This window comes from Plectropomus leopardus, chromosome 18, assembly GCF_026936395.1.
Source record: "Plectropomus leopardus strain MGB_pleo_1.0 chromosome 18, ASM2693639v1, whole genome shotgun sequence".
Taxonomy (NCBI): Eukaryota; Metazoa; Chordata; class Actinopteri; order Perciformes; family Serranidae; genus Plectropomus; species Plectropomus leopardus.
In genome coordinates this window covers 4,963,143-4,980,681 of record NC_142193.1, presented here as the reverse complement: position 1 = coordinate 4,980,681, position 17,539 = coordinate 4,963,143, and the positions used below count along the sequence as shown (strand labels likewise).

The 17,539-nt window shown below is 36.7% G+C and overlaps 1 protein-coding gene across 1 annotated transcript; it reads left to right on the top strand.

Annotated features, from left to right (window-relative positions):
• The first annotated feature begins 92 nt into the window (after nt 1-92).
• On the top strand, nt 93-6,505 carry LOC121956404 (nucleoside diphosphate kinase B-like). The gene is made up of 5 exons (XM_042504597.2): nt 93-222; nt 2,741-2,873; nt 4,106-4,207; nt 5,760-5,872; nt 6,228-6,505. Exons 2-5 carry the CDS (start codon nt 2,757-2,759, stop codon nt 6,343-6,345), a joined length of 450 nt encoding a protein of 149 aa, XP_042360531.1. The 5' UTR covers nt 93-222; nt 2,741-2,756; the 3' UTR covers nt 6,346-6,505.
• Nucleotides 6,506-17,539: the final 11,034 nt, after the last annotated feature.

Below are 17,539 nucleotides of genomic sequence, written 5' to 3'. Positions count from 1 at the left end.
ATTCAGCCACTCACACTAGGCACTGTCACCCCCGCCCCTCACGCACACACACACACACACACACACACACACACACACACACATATTTTTGGAACTCCACCCCCTCACACCCCTAACCCCCCCACCCAGGGCTGTCTTTAAAAGAGCCCCTCTCCGGCTGTTCGTCCTCGGTGATCGCATCCGCTGCTCGTCTTCACAAGCTCTCCTGAACCCACAACCAAGGTAAATATCCACACACACACACACACACACATACACGTCAAAACACACACATTGTTCACTGCGTAAATGACATTGAGTGTTTGCCACTGATTATGAAAACACTCCAAATAATTAAACAAAAAAGACAACAAACAAAATGTGCTACAAGTAGCTCTCTGTCTATGCATAATGTATGTGCATCGGCTGTAATGACATATTGGACATCTGCAGACATAATTCAGATTCTCATAATTTTACTAGGTATAAAATAATATAGTAAACCTATAAATATAACGACACTGGCTGTGGTCAGTCTGTATTGTCAGTTATGTGCATGTGCAGCACATGTGCATCTGCTGTAGTGACGCTGCAGACAGCTGTTAGTGTTCAGATGATCATTTTGTGTTTGCATTCAAACTACAACAGTCTGAGGTTCTTTGGGCTCCATAGGGTCAATAATCTCCTTTGAAAGTATGGTTCAGGAATAATTTATAAACCTGTGGTTGTGTATCAGTGTTTTTAAACCTGTGAAAAGATTCTGTATAAGGACATTAATTGTGAATGTGTATGTAGAAACAAAAAGTGTTTTTTGAACATCTCAGTGCAGATTCAAAAAGTCTCTGAAGCAACACATGGATGCATTCGTTCTACACAATTGTGATTTGATGATTTGCAAGTTTTTTCACAGGTTTACAAAGAATCAATACACCACTAAAGGCTTGGACGATACTGTGTTTGCATGTGTATGATAATATTTCACAGGCTTAAATATGATAATAATATGAATAATACAAATTCTTATTTAAGGCCATCCAGTCCTATCTTTTGGTTTTGAGATGAGTGTCTTTGTTGTACTTTGTTCAAGGACACTTGTTCAAGAAAGTCTCCGAACAATCTACCCCAAAACTACAACAACTACAACATTCACGTCACGTCACGAGTTTGATGTTAAACTTGACGTGCTTACAGACACATCAACCCCCACAATTTTGAAGAAAACATATAAAAAGGAAGATAGCATCTTCAACAATTTGACAACACGTGCAGCATTTAATAAAACCAAACCAAGTACAGAAACTTCAAGTTTTATGTCAGTCAAGTTTTTATTTTAATTAAAACTTTATGAAGAAATTCACACTATTAAAAAACTTACTTGTGAGTTTAGTTCTGTTTATGTCTTAATACAGCATGTGTCTTGTTTTATCTTCAAATCAATTTTTTTTATCCATCCCAAAATCGCAACTTTACAAAAAACAGCATCCGCTGTCTTTACAAATTTAGTTTGGATAAAGAATGAAACTCAAAAAAGTAGAAAAAACAAAGAAGAACTTCAGGAAATGTGTTTCTCAATTTGCCAGTGCTTTCATTGTTTTCTTCATTTTCTTTAGCTTTTATTGTTTTCATGTTTAATTTTTTCAGTTTTAGTACATTGAACTCTCAGGGTCACCTTGATTGTTTGAGGCATTTTTTTCCCCTAAACTGAGTTTATTCCCTGAGGAGCATGAATATGCGTAGTGAATTTAAGGGAAATCTGCTGGTTTGATGTGGATGCTTCCTACAGAAATTAAGGCCTAAAAGTGCCTATAGAAGAATTATAAGATGTGTCACCAAATTTATAAGGGAGGATGATCATTTGAGGACAATTAATATCAACAGTGGAGAAACAACACCAGATTAAACTGATTCAGCATCACACTGCTCACAGGTCAAAATAAGACCACGGTGACTCAGTTTTATAAATCAGCAGAACATAACCTTGATATGCCCACCCTGAATCCTAAGTATACTCTCAGAAACCTCACCCAGAAGTTTAGAGAGTATCCTCTAGGCTTTTTTCATTCTCGCAGCTGGAATTTCTGCCAGCTCCACCTGCTTTCAGCAGATATCAGCTTCACATGAGCAGATACCAGCAGGCAGTAAAATTAGAAAGCAGCCAAAGCATGTCCAACGTCATGGGTGGTGTCGACTTTCAGCGGAAGGTTTTTCAAGCTGAGAGAAAAAAAGTGTCATCCAAAAATTCATAAGGCAGTTATAGTTTCACATTCAGCAGTTTCCTAATGAGGGGTGATTTAATTTTATCTTAATACAAACACATGATGGAGTCATGTTATACATGATATGGATTTCAATCATGAAGCAGAAGGAGAAAAAGTGCATTATAGCTCTTAAAGAACTTTGAGGGGGAGGGTATCAAAACCTTCCCTATGTTGCCTCTCAGAACTTGTCTTAAACTTCTTTTTCTTTGTTGGATCCAAAGAAATGTAGGTCTTTATATATCCAAAACACTCTTGTTTCTGGACCAAACCTTGGTTTGAAATCAAGAAGTGGTCTCAGTCCAGATCAGTTGAAACCATGGTTTGATTCTTTTTATTGAGGAAACTAATTTTGGTTTAGATGGTTTCAACTAAGAATGGTTTTCCTTACCTATTGTAACTTAATTACAGATATGTTCTGCTCAATTATTTATTATCTGACTTCAGTGTTTCATTCTGGGTTTTTTTGTTTGTCTTTCTTCTTCATTGGTGGTGTTGTTCTTCAGCCTTCTACCAGTAAAAATGGAGCGTACCTTCATTGCTGTGAAGCCCGATGGCGTCCAGAGAGGACTGTGCGGCGAGATCATCAAGCGTTTCGAGCAAAGAGGCTTCAAAATGGTGGCTGCCAAATTCATTCAGGTAACCAAAATGACGGCTGGAATATATTTTTAATTTAGAAACACAAAAACAACAATGAAAGACACCTGGGTGACAATTAACCCAATACAAATAATAAAGAACTGTCAACTTAAAAATAAAAATAAATTAAAGTTTACATTTGTATTATTTTTATGACAGAATGAAAAGTTATATAAAAGTTTTGATATCAATCATGAAAGCTCAAAGTTACGCATTTGACAGAAGCCCAGGTATTTTTTTTTTCATTTTTAAAGAATAAAGAACAGCCTTTTTATTTATACTGCAAATGTTACTGTGGTTTTGAACTTTTCCATGCGTCTTGGAAGTAGGTAAAATTTTGCCTGCTCTGTAGTGCATTTTGTATATGTATAAAGGAACTTTTTACCATTTTGAAGCCCCAATCACCCTTTTGAAGTAAAAAGCAGATGGTGTCCTCACTCTCAAGATCCAAGCAGTAGTCCCCCAAAAAACGGAAGTACAGGAATACACTCGCACACACAGGCTCATGATGACAACTGTCGAATTGTTGAATGTTGCAGCTACTCTGAAGGACTCACACTCGTATCACTATCAACCACTCAGCGTAGTTATTCACAGCTGTTGTGTGTGTGTGTGTATGTGTGTGTGTGACGGTGCTGGTGGTGTCGATCCCACAGTGTCCTCCTCTATCTGTGGGGAGGAATAATCTACATGCTTGAGGATGAACTCAAAGTTAGATTCAGGATAATTAGTTGATGTACACTTGTTTTAAAATTATTTTTTAATGTTTAAATTTAAAGGGCAGCATTGTGGGAGGTACATGCTCTGTCATTTCTGTTACCAAAGTTTATGCACTCAGTCCAATAACAGGATTGTTTACAATATTTGGGTATCTGACTGAAGGTCGTGCATCAGGGTCTGTAATGACAGTCACGGGCTGCTAAGTTATATAAATCTTTACCATTTATCTCAATTAGTTTGTCCAAATACAGTTGCTTGACAACCATAAGAGGCACAATAACACAGCAGATCCTCACAGAGTGACGATAACTTCACATCCTTTGCTCTAGGTTATGGCTTAATATATCCAGATATATCCAGTAACTAAACGATAAATGTAGTGCAGTAAAAGATACAATATTTAGCAAAAGATGAAAATACTAATGCACAAGTACTTAAGAATTGTGAAAATAAATGTACGTCTTTGCACTGCTGGGTTTTTGTGTTAATATTTTAAATCTGTGTGTTTTCAGGCCTCTGAGGACTTCATGAAGCAGCACTACCTGGACCTGAAGGACATGCCTTTCTATGGTGGACTTTGCAAGTACATGTCCTCCGGACCCGTCCTTGCCATGGTAACACAAGCACAAATACACCACAATAAACACACTCTCACAGTCATCCTGCACATCTCTGGCACTCCTGTCAGTCAGATATCTTTCCCTTTTTATATCTTTCACTCTCTTCACGCGATCTTTGTTTCCAAGGTCTCTCTCTCCTTGTATGGAGCTGACCATCTTTAACACACTCAGCAGGTGTAATCACACTAAGAGGTCAGGACCTCTAAGAGCCAGGCCACATGCCACATCTTAAAGCGCCTGGAAAACATGAGGTTGGATGCTGGGTGCTACATTTGGACCTACTCTGTGCCAACTTTTAAGGGTGCAGAGGCAGGTTGCGTCCAAGTTGCTAAGTGGCTATGATAGAGATCCTGAATTCGGAGCTGACCTTCCAGGATTTGTAAAGCTTTTTTTTAAATTCTCCATATTTATCACAAGCTGATATTTATGAAAGAAGGGGACGATATCTACTGGCTGTGGCTGGTTGGTCTTTGTTACATGACATCCATGTTGCTGCGGTACAAAAGTTGAAATTTGTTTATCTCCAGGAATGCTTCGCGCTGCAATAGAGTAGCTTTCACTTTTTAGTGTGCCTTCCGCGAATCTTCACTGAAAACAATAGATTCAAGGGTACAAAAAAATGGAAGATGTAAATGGGCTTTTACAGGATGTTCAGATGATAAAACAGCTCCATCTCCTTATAGACTCCCCTGAACTTCAGTGCTGTTAAATATGCACAAAAAACGTGAAAGTTATTCAAGGTATTTTATTGTGTTTGTTTCATTTCCATTTTTGCTACTTTTACTGCTTCAGAAGTAAAACTTTCAAATGTCATTGCACTGGTGCATTTGCAGTAAAGGCTTTCTATTTTATTCTATTCTTTCATTGGGCATAATTATAACTATAGTTATTAACTAAATAATCAAATGTGTTCTCTATCATATTTAAGATATTGCCCACTTAAAGACAATGACATTTACTAGAGGTTGATGACACCAAAGCTGTGAAGCTTGTTTCACTCTGTTTCTGCACAGAATTTAACAAAATTTAACAAAAAAGGTACTTTGTAAGCCTGTGTATTTATTTAAAAAAAAAAAAAAAAGCTAATTTATATTACCCTATCTTAATAATACATTTATATTTACATTTCATACAAAAACAAACACAACAATGTTTTTCACAAGGGGTTAGGGTTAGTAGTAATACAATATGCGTTGAAAATGAGATTCTCTCTGCTGGCTTGTTCTCCTATGACCAAAATCTCATTCAAAATTTTTGAGAGATACAGTTATGTGTCATCGGTCTAGCGACGGACGAAAAAAGCCATTTTTACACATAATCAAACTGAAGTCAGCATGTGCAAACAGAACATTATGTACATTTATGCTAAAATATATTTACCATATCCTGACCTTTTTTTTAAAAAAAAAAAAAAGACACAAAAACGTTTGTCCTTCTTTCTTATCGTTAATATTTTTGTTCCCAAAGTTCCCGACTTTAACATAAAATTCAATCAATAGCGTTATAAAATATTCGACTGCAAAGGTTAAGTGTGTTGCATTTGCAGGTGTGGGAGGGTCAGAGCATTGTGAAGCTGGTCAGGATGATGCTGGGTGAGACCAACCCTGCTGACTCCAAGCCTGGCAGCATCCGTGGAGACCTGTGCATCAACATCGGCAGGTGAGTGCCGACGCAAAACACAAAACAATTGTGTCTACAAAGAACTTTCTGTGTTTTAGAACGCTGTAAAATATAGAAGTGTCATACAATTACACATTTGCAATTAAAATTTATTTTGTTTTTTAAATCTTTAACAAAAATGTGTGGAAGAATTTGAATTCTTATCATCAGTTTAAAATAAAAATAGCAATGCAACAAGTGTAAGCCATATTCTAAATGTACTTGATTTTTCAGAGCATACAATGCCTTTTTTTGGCATACTGTAAATACTTGTATAATACATGCATTTTATGTCGCACAAAATCATCCCTGACACCGTCCATTTATGATTCCACTAACCATCCTGTTTTCTTAGGAACATCATCCACGGCAGCGACACCCTGGAGAATGCCAAGCGTGAGGTCGACCTGTGGTTCAAGGCTGAGGAGTTCGTCAACTGGACCCCCTGCTCCCAGGCCTTCCTGTATGAGTAAACTGGCCAATCATCATCCAGTAAACTACACCCAACTGGACCCCACTTAACCCACTGATCCCACTTCTGTCCTTCCTGCAGTCGATCCTCTAACTTGGTCTTCACAACTCATCAATTCAAAACATGTAGGACTTATCAATAAAGTCTCATGTTAACAAGTACTGTCAGTATTTGTCGTGGATTAGTATATCCTAAAAAGTCATAGAGAGTCATAGAGGTATTATTATGCCTTTACATATGACTCTCTATGAAATTAGTATATTATGACATAAAAGTCATGCATAAAGTCTTAGTATAGTATATCATAAAATAAGGTCATAAAAAAAGTAATGGTATAGTATATAAGAAATAGGACATAAATGCTGATTTAGTATGTCTCAAAAATGTTGTATTGTGTGATTGGACAATACAACATTTTGTATGTAAAGAAATTTTTGATGCAACAGTTTAAGCCTATGTCATAAAAAAGTCAAATACGGCACGTTGGCGTCGTGGTTAGCCCACCCAGTTTGATCCCAGGTTGGAACGAGGTTCGTTCAGGGGCCCTTCTTTGGGGAGTTCGCATCTTCTGAGGTTCTCTCCGGTTTCCTCCCACATTCCAAAAACATGCAGGTCAGGTTGATTGGTGACTCTAAATTGCCCGTAGGTGTGATTGTGAGCGGGAAAGGTTGTCTGTCTGAATGTGTCGGCAAGCAATAATCTGGTGACCTGTCCAGGGCGTACCCCGCCTTGCGTCCAGTTACAGCTGGGATTGGCTCCAGCCCCCCGCAACCCTTGTGAGCACAAGCGATTATGGACAATGAATGAATTAAAAAAAAAAGAAATGCATAGCTCAGAGAACTTTACAGGTATATTCATGAAAGGTATTCCAACACAAACGCAAAGATAAACTTTTTAATTTTCTAAAGAATACCACGATGGACGATTGTAGCGAAAGTAAGCATTTTTAAATTTACACCAGCAGCTTAAATTGGATTTGGCAAATGTCAACACAATAATGTAATTTTACACAAGGTACAAGAATGTAGGATTATTTAAGCAAAATATAGCTGGACACCTCACTAATAAAACTATAACCATATACAAGAGTGAAAATTATGAACAAAAGTCACGATTACATGACAAACACATTACAACAGAAAAAAAGTACTTTCAAAAATTGAAAAAAACACCCTGTCATAGTATGGTATGTGGTTGAAAAATAAAAAAAAAAGTCCTAAATATGTCAAACTTTAGAATGTCGTTCAAATATTGGTAAAAACTTACTATTGTATTTTTTTATTAAAAAAATGTGATAAAAGCGCCATAGTATGTCGTTAAAATTTTAAAAAAAGCGTCATAATACAGTATGTGGTTTAAAAATTGAAATAAATGTCAGTTAAGTATGTCATTCAAAAATTGATAAAAATGAGAAAGTATTATATAATAATTGCAATATATACTATGACACGCAAAATCATCAGAAAATGCTATACTTTAGTATGGCTAAAAATGTGTAAATTAGTATGTCCAAAGAACAGCTGAAAACCACATTAAATATATATTAAATGTATGTATGAATATATGTATGTATGTTTGTATGGATACAACCTCTGTATTAGCGCTCTATCCACTGAGCCACCGGATGCCCTGTTGACATGCTATATGATGGTGTTTTGGGCCATTTTTGCAGCATTCTATGATTTAGCGTGTCTCGGCATACTATATCAGCTGTTTCTTGGACATGTCAAATTTTGACATTTTTCGCCTATATAGTATGGCATTTTCGGTCGTTTTTTCAACATGCTAAATTATGGTGTTATGGGCCGTTTTTGCAAAATTGTATGCTATGATGTGTTTCCGCATGCTATTTCATGTGGTTTTCAGCTGTTTTTTGGACATTTCATATTTTTTCATTTAATGTTATGTTAAATTATGGTGTTTTGGGCCATTTTCACAACATTCTATTCTATGAAATGTCTTGGAATTTTATGTGGATTTCAGCTGGGTTTTGGACATGTCATATTTTGACATTTTTCAGCATTGTATAGTTTGGCGTTTTCGGTCATTCTTTCAACGTGCTCTATTATGGTGTTTTGGGCAGCTTTTGCAACATTCTATACTATGACGTGTCTCTGCGTGCTATTTTATGTGGTTTTCAGCTGGGTGTTTTTGGGGCATTTTCAGTTGTTTTTTTCTGAAATGCTAAATTAAAGACACCATTATTTATCAGGTTGAAAAAAACAACAGAAAATGCCATACTATATTATGGCAAAAAATGTCAAAATAAGACATATCCAAAAAACAACTGAAAACCACATTAAACCAAATAAAACTGTGTGCCAAGACACGCCATAGCACAGGATGTTGTAGAAAGGGACAAACCACCACAAAACAGCATGTGAATATGGCAAAAAATAACATGTGCCAAAAACAGCTTAATATTGCATAAAATAGCGTGCCGTGACACACCATAACATAAAATGTTGCAAAAAACGTCGAAAAAAACACCATAATATGAAATGCCAAAAACAATTATGCAAAAAGCAATACTATAGTATGGCAAAAATGTCAAAAAAATGACATGTTGTATAAAAGGGCCAAAAATAACATAATGTCAAAAAATGACCCAAAAGGCAAGGCAATAGTATGGCAAAAATGTCAAAAAAAATGTCACGTCCCAAAAACAGCTTAAAATAGCTGAAAACTACATTAAATAGCGTGGAGAGACATGCCATGGCATATAATGTTGAAAAAACGACCCCAAGCACCATAAAATGACATGTCGAAAAAATGAGTGAAAAGGCAATGCTATAGTATGGCAAAAATGTAAAAAAAATGGCATATCCCAAAAACAGCTTAAAACACATAAAATAGCGTGCCGAGACATGCCATGGCATAGAATCTTGCATAAAAGGGCCAAAAATTACATAATATGACATGTCGAAAAATGAGCAGAAAGGCAAGGCTATAGTATGGCGAAAAATGTCAAAAATGTCATGTCCAAAAAACAGCTTAAAACACCTGGAAACCAAATAAAATAGCATGATAAGACACACCATGGCATAGGATGTAGCACGAGGGCCAAAACTACCATAATACGACGTGTCCAAAACTGAGCCAAAAGGCAAGGCTATAGTATGGCGAAAAATGTAAAAATATGTTATGTCCCAAAAACAGCTTAAAACACCTGGAAAACACATAAAATAGCATGCCGAGACACGCGATGGAATAGAATGTTGCATAAAAGGGCCAAAACTACCATAATATGACATGTCGAAAAATGAGCCAAAAGGAAAGGCTATAGTATGGCAAAAATGTCAAAAATGTCATGTCCCAAAAACAGCTCAAAATAGCTTAAAACTACATTAAATAGTGTGGTGAGAACGCCATGGCATAGAATGTTGCAAAAACAACCCAAAACACCATAAAATGACATGTCGAAAAAATGACCAAAAAGGGAACGCTACAGTATGGCAAAAATGTCAAAAAATAACATGTCCCCAAAACAGCTTAAAACAGCTGGAAACCACATAAAATAGAGCACCGAGACACGCCATGGCATAGAATGTAGCATAAAAGGGCTAAAAAAGACATAATATGACATGTCGAAAGATGAGCCAAAAGGCAATGCTATAGTATGGCGAAAAATGTCAAAAATGTCATGTCCCAAAAACAGCTTAAAATAGCTACATATAAACTACATGAAATAGCGTGGTGAGACATGCCATGGCATTTAATGTTGCAAAAACAACCCAAAACACCATAAAACGACCTGTCGAAAAAATGACCAAAAAAGGCAGTGCTATAGTATGGCAAAAATGTCATGTCGGAAAAACGTCTCAAAAAACCTGAAAACTACTTTAAATAGCGTGGTGAGAAACGCCATGGCATAGAATGTAGCACGAGGGCCAAAACTACCATAATACGGCATGTCAAAAAACGAGCCAAAAGTCAAGGCTATAGTATGGCGAAAAATGTCAAAAATGTAATGTTCCAAAAACAGTTTAAAATAAGTGGAAACCACATGAAATAGCGTGGTGAGACACGCCATGGCATAGAATGTAGCACATGAGGGCCAAAACTACCATAATACGACATGTCAAAAAATGAGCCAACAAGCAAGGCTATAGTATGACAAAAATGTCAAAAATGTCATGTCCCAAAAACAGCTTAAAACACCTGGAAAACCACATAAAATAGCGCGCCGAGAAACGCCATGGCATTGAACGTTGCATAAAAAGGCCAAAAATTACATAATATGACGTGTCGAAAAATGAGCCAAAAGGCAATGCTATAGTATGGTGAAAAATGTCAAAAATGTCATGTCCCAAAAACAGCTCAAAATAGCTGAAAACTACATTAAATAGCGTGCCGAGAAACGCCATGGCATAGAATGTTGCATAAAAGGGCCAAAACTACCATAATATGACATGTCGAAAAATAAGCCAAAAGGCAAGGCTATAGTATGGCGAAAAAATGTCAATAGATGACATGTCCCAAAAAAAGCTTAAAACACCTGGAAACCAAATAAAATAGCGGCGAAAGCAACGCCATGGCATTGAACGTTGCATAAAAAGGCCAAAAATTACATAATATGACGTGTCGAAAAATGAGCCAAAAGGCAATGCTATAGTATGGTGAAAAATGTCAAAAATGTCATGTCCCAAAAACAGCTCAAAATAGCTGAAAACTACATTAAATAGCGTGCCGAGAAACGCCATGGCATAGAATGTTGCATAAAAGGGCCAAAACTACCATAATATGACATGTCGAAAAATAAGCCAAAAGGCAAGGCTATAGTATGGCGAAAAAATGTCAATAGATGACATGTCCCAAAAAAAGCTTAAAACACCTGGAAACCAAATAAAATAGCGCGCCGAGAAACGCCATGGCATTGAACGTTGCATAAAAAGGCCAAAAATTACATAATATGACATGTCGAAAAATGAGCCAAAAGGCAAGGCTATAGTATGGCGAAAAATGTCAAAAATGTCATGTCCCAAAAACAGCTCAAAATAGCTGAAAACTACATTAAATAGCGTGGTGAGACATGCCATGGCATATAATGTTGCAAAAACAACCCAAAACACCATAAAACGACATGTCGAAAAAATGACTGAAAAGGTAATGCTATAGTATGGCAAAACTGTCAATAAATGACATGTCCCAAAAACAGCTTAAAACACCTGGAAAACACATAAAATAGCTTGCCGAGAAACGCCATGGCATTGAACATTGCATAAAAAGGCCAAAAATGACATAATATGACATGTCGAAAAATGAGCCAAAAGGTAAGGCTATAGTATGGCGAAAAATGTCAAAAATGTCATGTCCCAAAAACAGCTCAAAATAGCTGAAAACTACATTTAATAATGTGGTGAGAAACGCCATGGCATATAATGTTGCAAAAACGACCCAAAACACCATAAAATGACATGTCGAAAAATGAGCCAAAAGGCAAGGCTATAGTATGGCGAAAAATGTCAAAAATGTCATGTCCCAAAAACAGTTCAAAATAGCTGAAAATTACATTAAACCGCGTGGTGAGACACGCCATGGCATAGAATGTAGCACGAGGGCCAAAACACCATAAAACGACATGTCGAAAAAATGACCAAAAAGGCAATGCTATAGTATGAAAAAAATGTCAAAAATGTCATGTCCCAAAAACAGCTTAAAACACCTGGAAAACACATAAAATAGCGCGCCGAGAAACGCCATGGCATTGAACGTTGCATAAAAAGGCCAAAAATTACAAAATATGACGTGTCGAAAAATGAGCCAAAAGGCAATGCTATAGTATGGCGAAAAATGTCAAAAATGTCATGTCCCAAAAACAGCTCAAAATAGCTGAAAACTACATTAAATAGCGTGGTGAGACACGCCATGGCATATAATGTTGCAAAAACAACCCAAAACACCATAAAATGACATGTCGAAAAATGAGTCAAAAGGCAAGGCTATAGTATGGCGAAAAATGTCAAAAATGTCATGTCCCAAAAACAGCTAAAAACACCTGGAAATCACATTAAAATAGCGTGCTGAGAAACGCCATGGCATAGAATGTTGCAAAAACGACCCCAAACACCATAAAATGACATGTCGAAAAAATGACTAAAAAGGCAATGCTATAGTATGGCAAAACTGTCAATAAATGACATGTCCCAAAAACAGCTTAAAACACCTGGAAAACACATAAAATAGCTTGCCGAGAAACGCCATGGCATTGGACGTTGCATAAAAAGGCCAAAAATTACATAATATGACATGTCGAAAAATGAGCCAAAAGGCAAGGCTATAGTATGGCGATAAAATGTCAATAGATGACATGTCCCAAAAACAGCTTAAAACACCTGGAAACCAAATAAAATAGCGTGCCGAGAAACGCCATGGCATTGAACGTTGCATAAAAAGGCCAAAAATTACATAATATGACATGTCGAAAAATGAGCCAAAAGGCAATGCTATAGTATGGCAAAAAATGTCAAAAATGTCATGTCCCAAAAACAGCTCAAAATAGCTGAAAACTACATTAAATAGCGTGCCGAGACACGCCATGGCATATAATGTTGCAAAAACAACCCAAAACACCATAAAATGACATGTCGAAAGATGAGCCAAAAGGTAAGGCTATAGTATGGGGAAAAATGTCAATAAATGACATGTCCCAAAAACAGCTTAAAACATCTGGAAACCAAATAAAATAGCGTGCCGAGAAACGCCATGGCATTGAACGTTGCAAAAACAACCCAAAACACCATAAAATGACATGTCAAAAAATGTGCCAAAAGGCAAGGCTATAGTATGGCGAAAAATGTCAAAAATGTCATGTCCCAAAAACAGTTCAAAATAGCTGAAAATTACATTAAACCGCGTGGTGAGACACGCCATGGCATAGAATGTAGCACGAGGGCCAAAACACTATAAAATGACATGTCGAAAAAATGACCAAAAAGGCAATGCTATAGTATGACAAAAATGTCAAAAATGTCATGTCCCAAAAACAGCTTAAAACACCTGGAAACCACATAAAATAGCGTGCCAAGAAACGCCATGGCATTAAACGTTGCATAAAAAGGCCAAAAATTACATAATATGACATGTCGAAAAATGGGTCAAAAGGCAAGGCTATAGTATGGCGAAAAATGTCAAAAATGTCATGTCCCAAAAACAGCTAAAAACACCTGGAAATCAAATTAAAATATCGTGCTGAGAAACGCCATGGCATAGAATGTTGCATAAAAGGGCCAAAACTAGCATAATACGACGTGTCAAAAACTGAGCCAAAAGGCAAGGCTATAGTATGGCAAAACTGTCAATAAATGACATGTCCCAAAAACAGCTTAAAACACCTGGAAAATACATAAAATAGCTTGCCGAGAAACGCCATGGCATTGAATGTTGCATAAAAAGGCCAAAAATTACATAATATGACATGTCGAAAAATGAGCCAAAAGGCAAGGCTATAGTATGGCCAAAAATGTCAAAAATGTCATGTCCCCAAAACAGCTCAAAATAGCTGAAAACTACATTTAATAATGTGGTGAGAAACGTCATGGCATAGAATGTTGCAAAAACGACCCAAAACACCATAATATGACATATTGAAAAAATGACAAAAAAGGCAATGCTATAGTATGGCAAAAATGTCAACAAATTTCATGTCCCAAAATCATTTTAAAACGGCTGTAAACCACATGAAATAGCATGTTAAGACAAGCCATGGCATAGAATGTAGCAAAAACAACCCAAAACACCATAAAATGACATGTCGAAAAATGAGCCAAAAGGCAAGGCTATAGTATGGGGAAAAATGTCAATAAATGACATGTCCCAAAAAAAGCTTAAAACACCTGGAAACCAAATAAAATAGCGTGCTGAGAAATGCCATGGCATTGAACGTTGCATAAAAAGGCCAAAAACTACATAAAATGACATGTCGAAAAAATGACTGAAAAGGTAATGCTATAGTATGGCGAAAAATGTCAATAAATGACATGTCCCAAAAACAGCTTAAAACACCTGGAAAACACATAAAATAGCTTGCCGAGAAACGCCATGGCATTGAACGTTGCATAAAAAGGCCAAAAATTACATAATATGACATGTCGAAAAATGAGCCAAAAGGCAAGGCTATAGTATGGTGAAAAATGTCAAAAATGTCATGTCCCAAAAACAGCTTAAAACACCTGGAAAACACATAAAATAGCGTGCCGAGAAACGCCATGGCATAGAATGTTGCATAAAAGGGCCAAAACTACCATAATATGACATGTCGAAAAATAAGCCAAAAGGCAAGGCTATAGTATGGCGAAAAAATGTCAATAGATGACATGTCCCAAAAAAAGCTTAAAACACCTGGAAACCAAATAAAATAGCGCGCCGAGAAACGCCATGGCATTGAACGTTGCATAAAAAGGCCAAAAATTACATAATATGACATGTCGAAAAATGAGCCAAAAGGCAAGGCTATAGTATGGCGAAAAATGTCAAAATTGTCATGTCCCAAAAACAGCTCAAAATAGCTGAAAACTACATTAAATCGCGTGATGAGACACGCCATGGCATATAATGTTGCAAAAACGACCCCAAACACCATAAAATGACATGTCGAAAAAATGACTAAAAAGGCAATGCTATAGTATGGCAAAACTGTCAATAAATGACATGTCCCAAAAACAGCTTAAAACACCTGGAAAACACATAAAATAGCTTGCCGAGAAACGCCATGGCATTGAACGTTGCATAAAAAGGCCAAAAATTACATAATATGACATGTCGAAAAATAAGCCAAAAGGCAAGGCTATAGCATGGCGAAAAAATGTCAATAGATGACATGTCCCCAAAAAAGCTTAAAACACCTGGAAACCAAATAAAATAGCGCGCCGAGAAACGCCATGGCATTAAACGTTGCATAAAAAGGCCAAAAATTACATAATATGACGTGTCGAAAAATGAGCCAAAAGGCAAGGCTATAGTATGGCGAAAAATGTCAAAAATGTCATGTCCCAAAAACAGCTCAAAATAGCTGAAAACTACATTAAATAGCGTGGTGAGACACGCCATGGCATATAATGTTGCAAAAACAACCCAAAACACCATAAAATGACATGTCGAAAGATGAGCCAAAAGGTAAGGCTATAGTATGGGGAAAAATGTCAATAAATGACATGTCCCAAAAACAGCTTAAAACATCTGGAAACCAAATAAAATAGCGTGCCGAGAAACGCCATGGCATTGAACGTTGCAAAAACAACCCAAAACACCATAAAATTACATGTCAAAAAATGTGCCAAAAGGCAAGGCTATAGTATGGCGAAAAATGTCAAAAAATGTCATGTCCCAAAAACAGTTCAAAATAGCTGAAAATTACATTAAACCGCGTGGTGAGACACGCCATGGCATAGAATGTAGCACGAGGGCCAAAACACTATAAAATGACATGTCGAAAAAATGACCAAAAAGGCAATGCTATAGTATGACAAAAATGTCAAAAATGTCATGTCCCAAAACAGCTTAAAACACCTGGAAAACACATAAAATAGCGTGCCGAGAAACGCCATGGCATAGAATGTTGCATAAAAGGGCCAAAAATTACAAAATATGATATGTCGAAAAATGAACCAAAAGGCAAGGCTATAGTATGGCCAAAAATGTCAAAAATGTCATGTCCCAAAAACAGCTCAAAATAGCTGAAAACTACATTTAATAATGTGGTGAGAAACGCCATGGCATATAATGTTGCAAAAACGACCCAAAAATACCATAAAACGACATGTCGAAAAATGACCAAAAAAGGCAATGCTATAGTATGGCAAAAATGTCAATAAATGACATGTCCCAAAAACAGCTTAAAACACCTGGAAACCAAATAAAATAGCGTGCCGAGAAACGCCATGGCATTGAATGTTGCATAAAAAGGCCAAAAATTACATAATATGACATGTCGAAAAATGAGCCAAAAGGCAAGGCTATAGTATGGCGAAAAATGTCAAAAATGTCATGTCCCAAAAACAGCTTAAAACACCTGGAAAACACATAAAATAGCGTGCCGAGACACGTCATGGCATAGAATGTTGCATAAAAGGGCCAAAACTACCATAATATGACATATCGAAAACTGAGCCAAAAGGCAAGGCTATAGTATGGCGAAAAATGTCAAAAATGTCATGTCCCAAAAACAGCTCAAAATAGCTGAAAACTACATTAAATAGCGTGGTGAGACACGCCATGGCATATAATGTTGCAAAAACAACCCAAAACACCATAAAATGACATGTCGAAAAATGAGCCAAAAGGCAAGGCTATAGTATGGCGAAAAATGTCAAAAATGTCATGTCCCAAAAACAGCTTAAAACACCTGGAAAACACATAAAATAACGTGCGAGACACGCCATGGCATAGAATGTTGCATAAAAGGGCCAAAACTACCATAATATGACATATCGAAAACTGAGCCAAAAGGCAATGCTATAGTATGGCGAAAAATGTCAAAAATGTCATGTCCCAAAAACAGCTCAAAATAGCTGAAAACTACATTAAATCGCGTGATGAGACACGCCATGGCATATAATGTTGCATAAAAACGACCCCAAACACCATAAAATGACATGTCGAAAAAATGACTAAAAAGGCAATGCTATAGTATGGCAAAACTGTCAATAAATGACATGTCCCAAAAACAGCTTAAAACACCTGGAAAACACATAAAATAGCTTGCCGAGAAACGCCATGGCATTGAACGTTGCATAAAAAGGCCAAAAATGACATAATATGACATGTCGAAAAATGAGCCAAAAGGCAAGGCTATAGTATGGCGAAAAATGTCAAAAATGTCATGTCCCAAAAACAGCTTAAAACACCTGGAAAACACATAAAATAGCGTGCCGAGAAACGCCATGGCATAGAATGTTGCATAAAAGGGCCAAAACTAGCATTATACGACGTGTCAAAAACTGAGCCAAAAGGCAAGGCTATAGTATGGTGAAAAATGTCAATAGATGACATGTCCCAAAAAAAGCTTAAAACACCTGGAAACCAAATAAAATAGCGCGCCGAGAAACGCCATGGCATTGAACGTTGCATAAAAAGGCCAAAAATTACATAATATGACGTGTCGAAAAATAAGCCAAAAGGCAATGCTATAGTATGATGAAAAATGTCAAAAATGTCATGTCCCAAAAACAGCTCAAAATAGCTGAAAATTACATTAA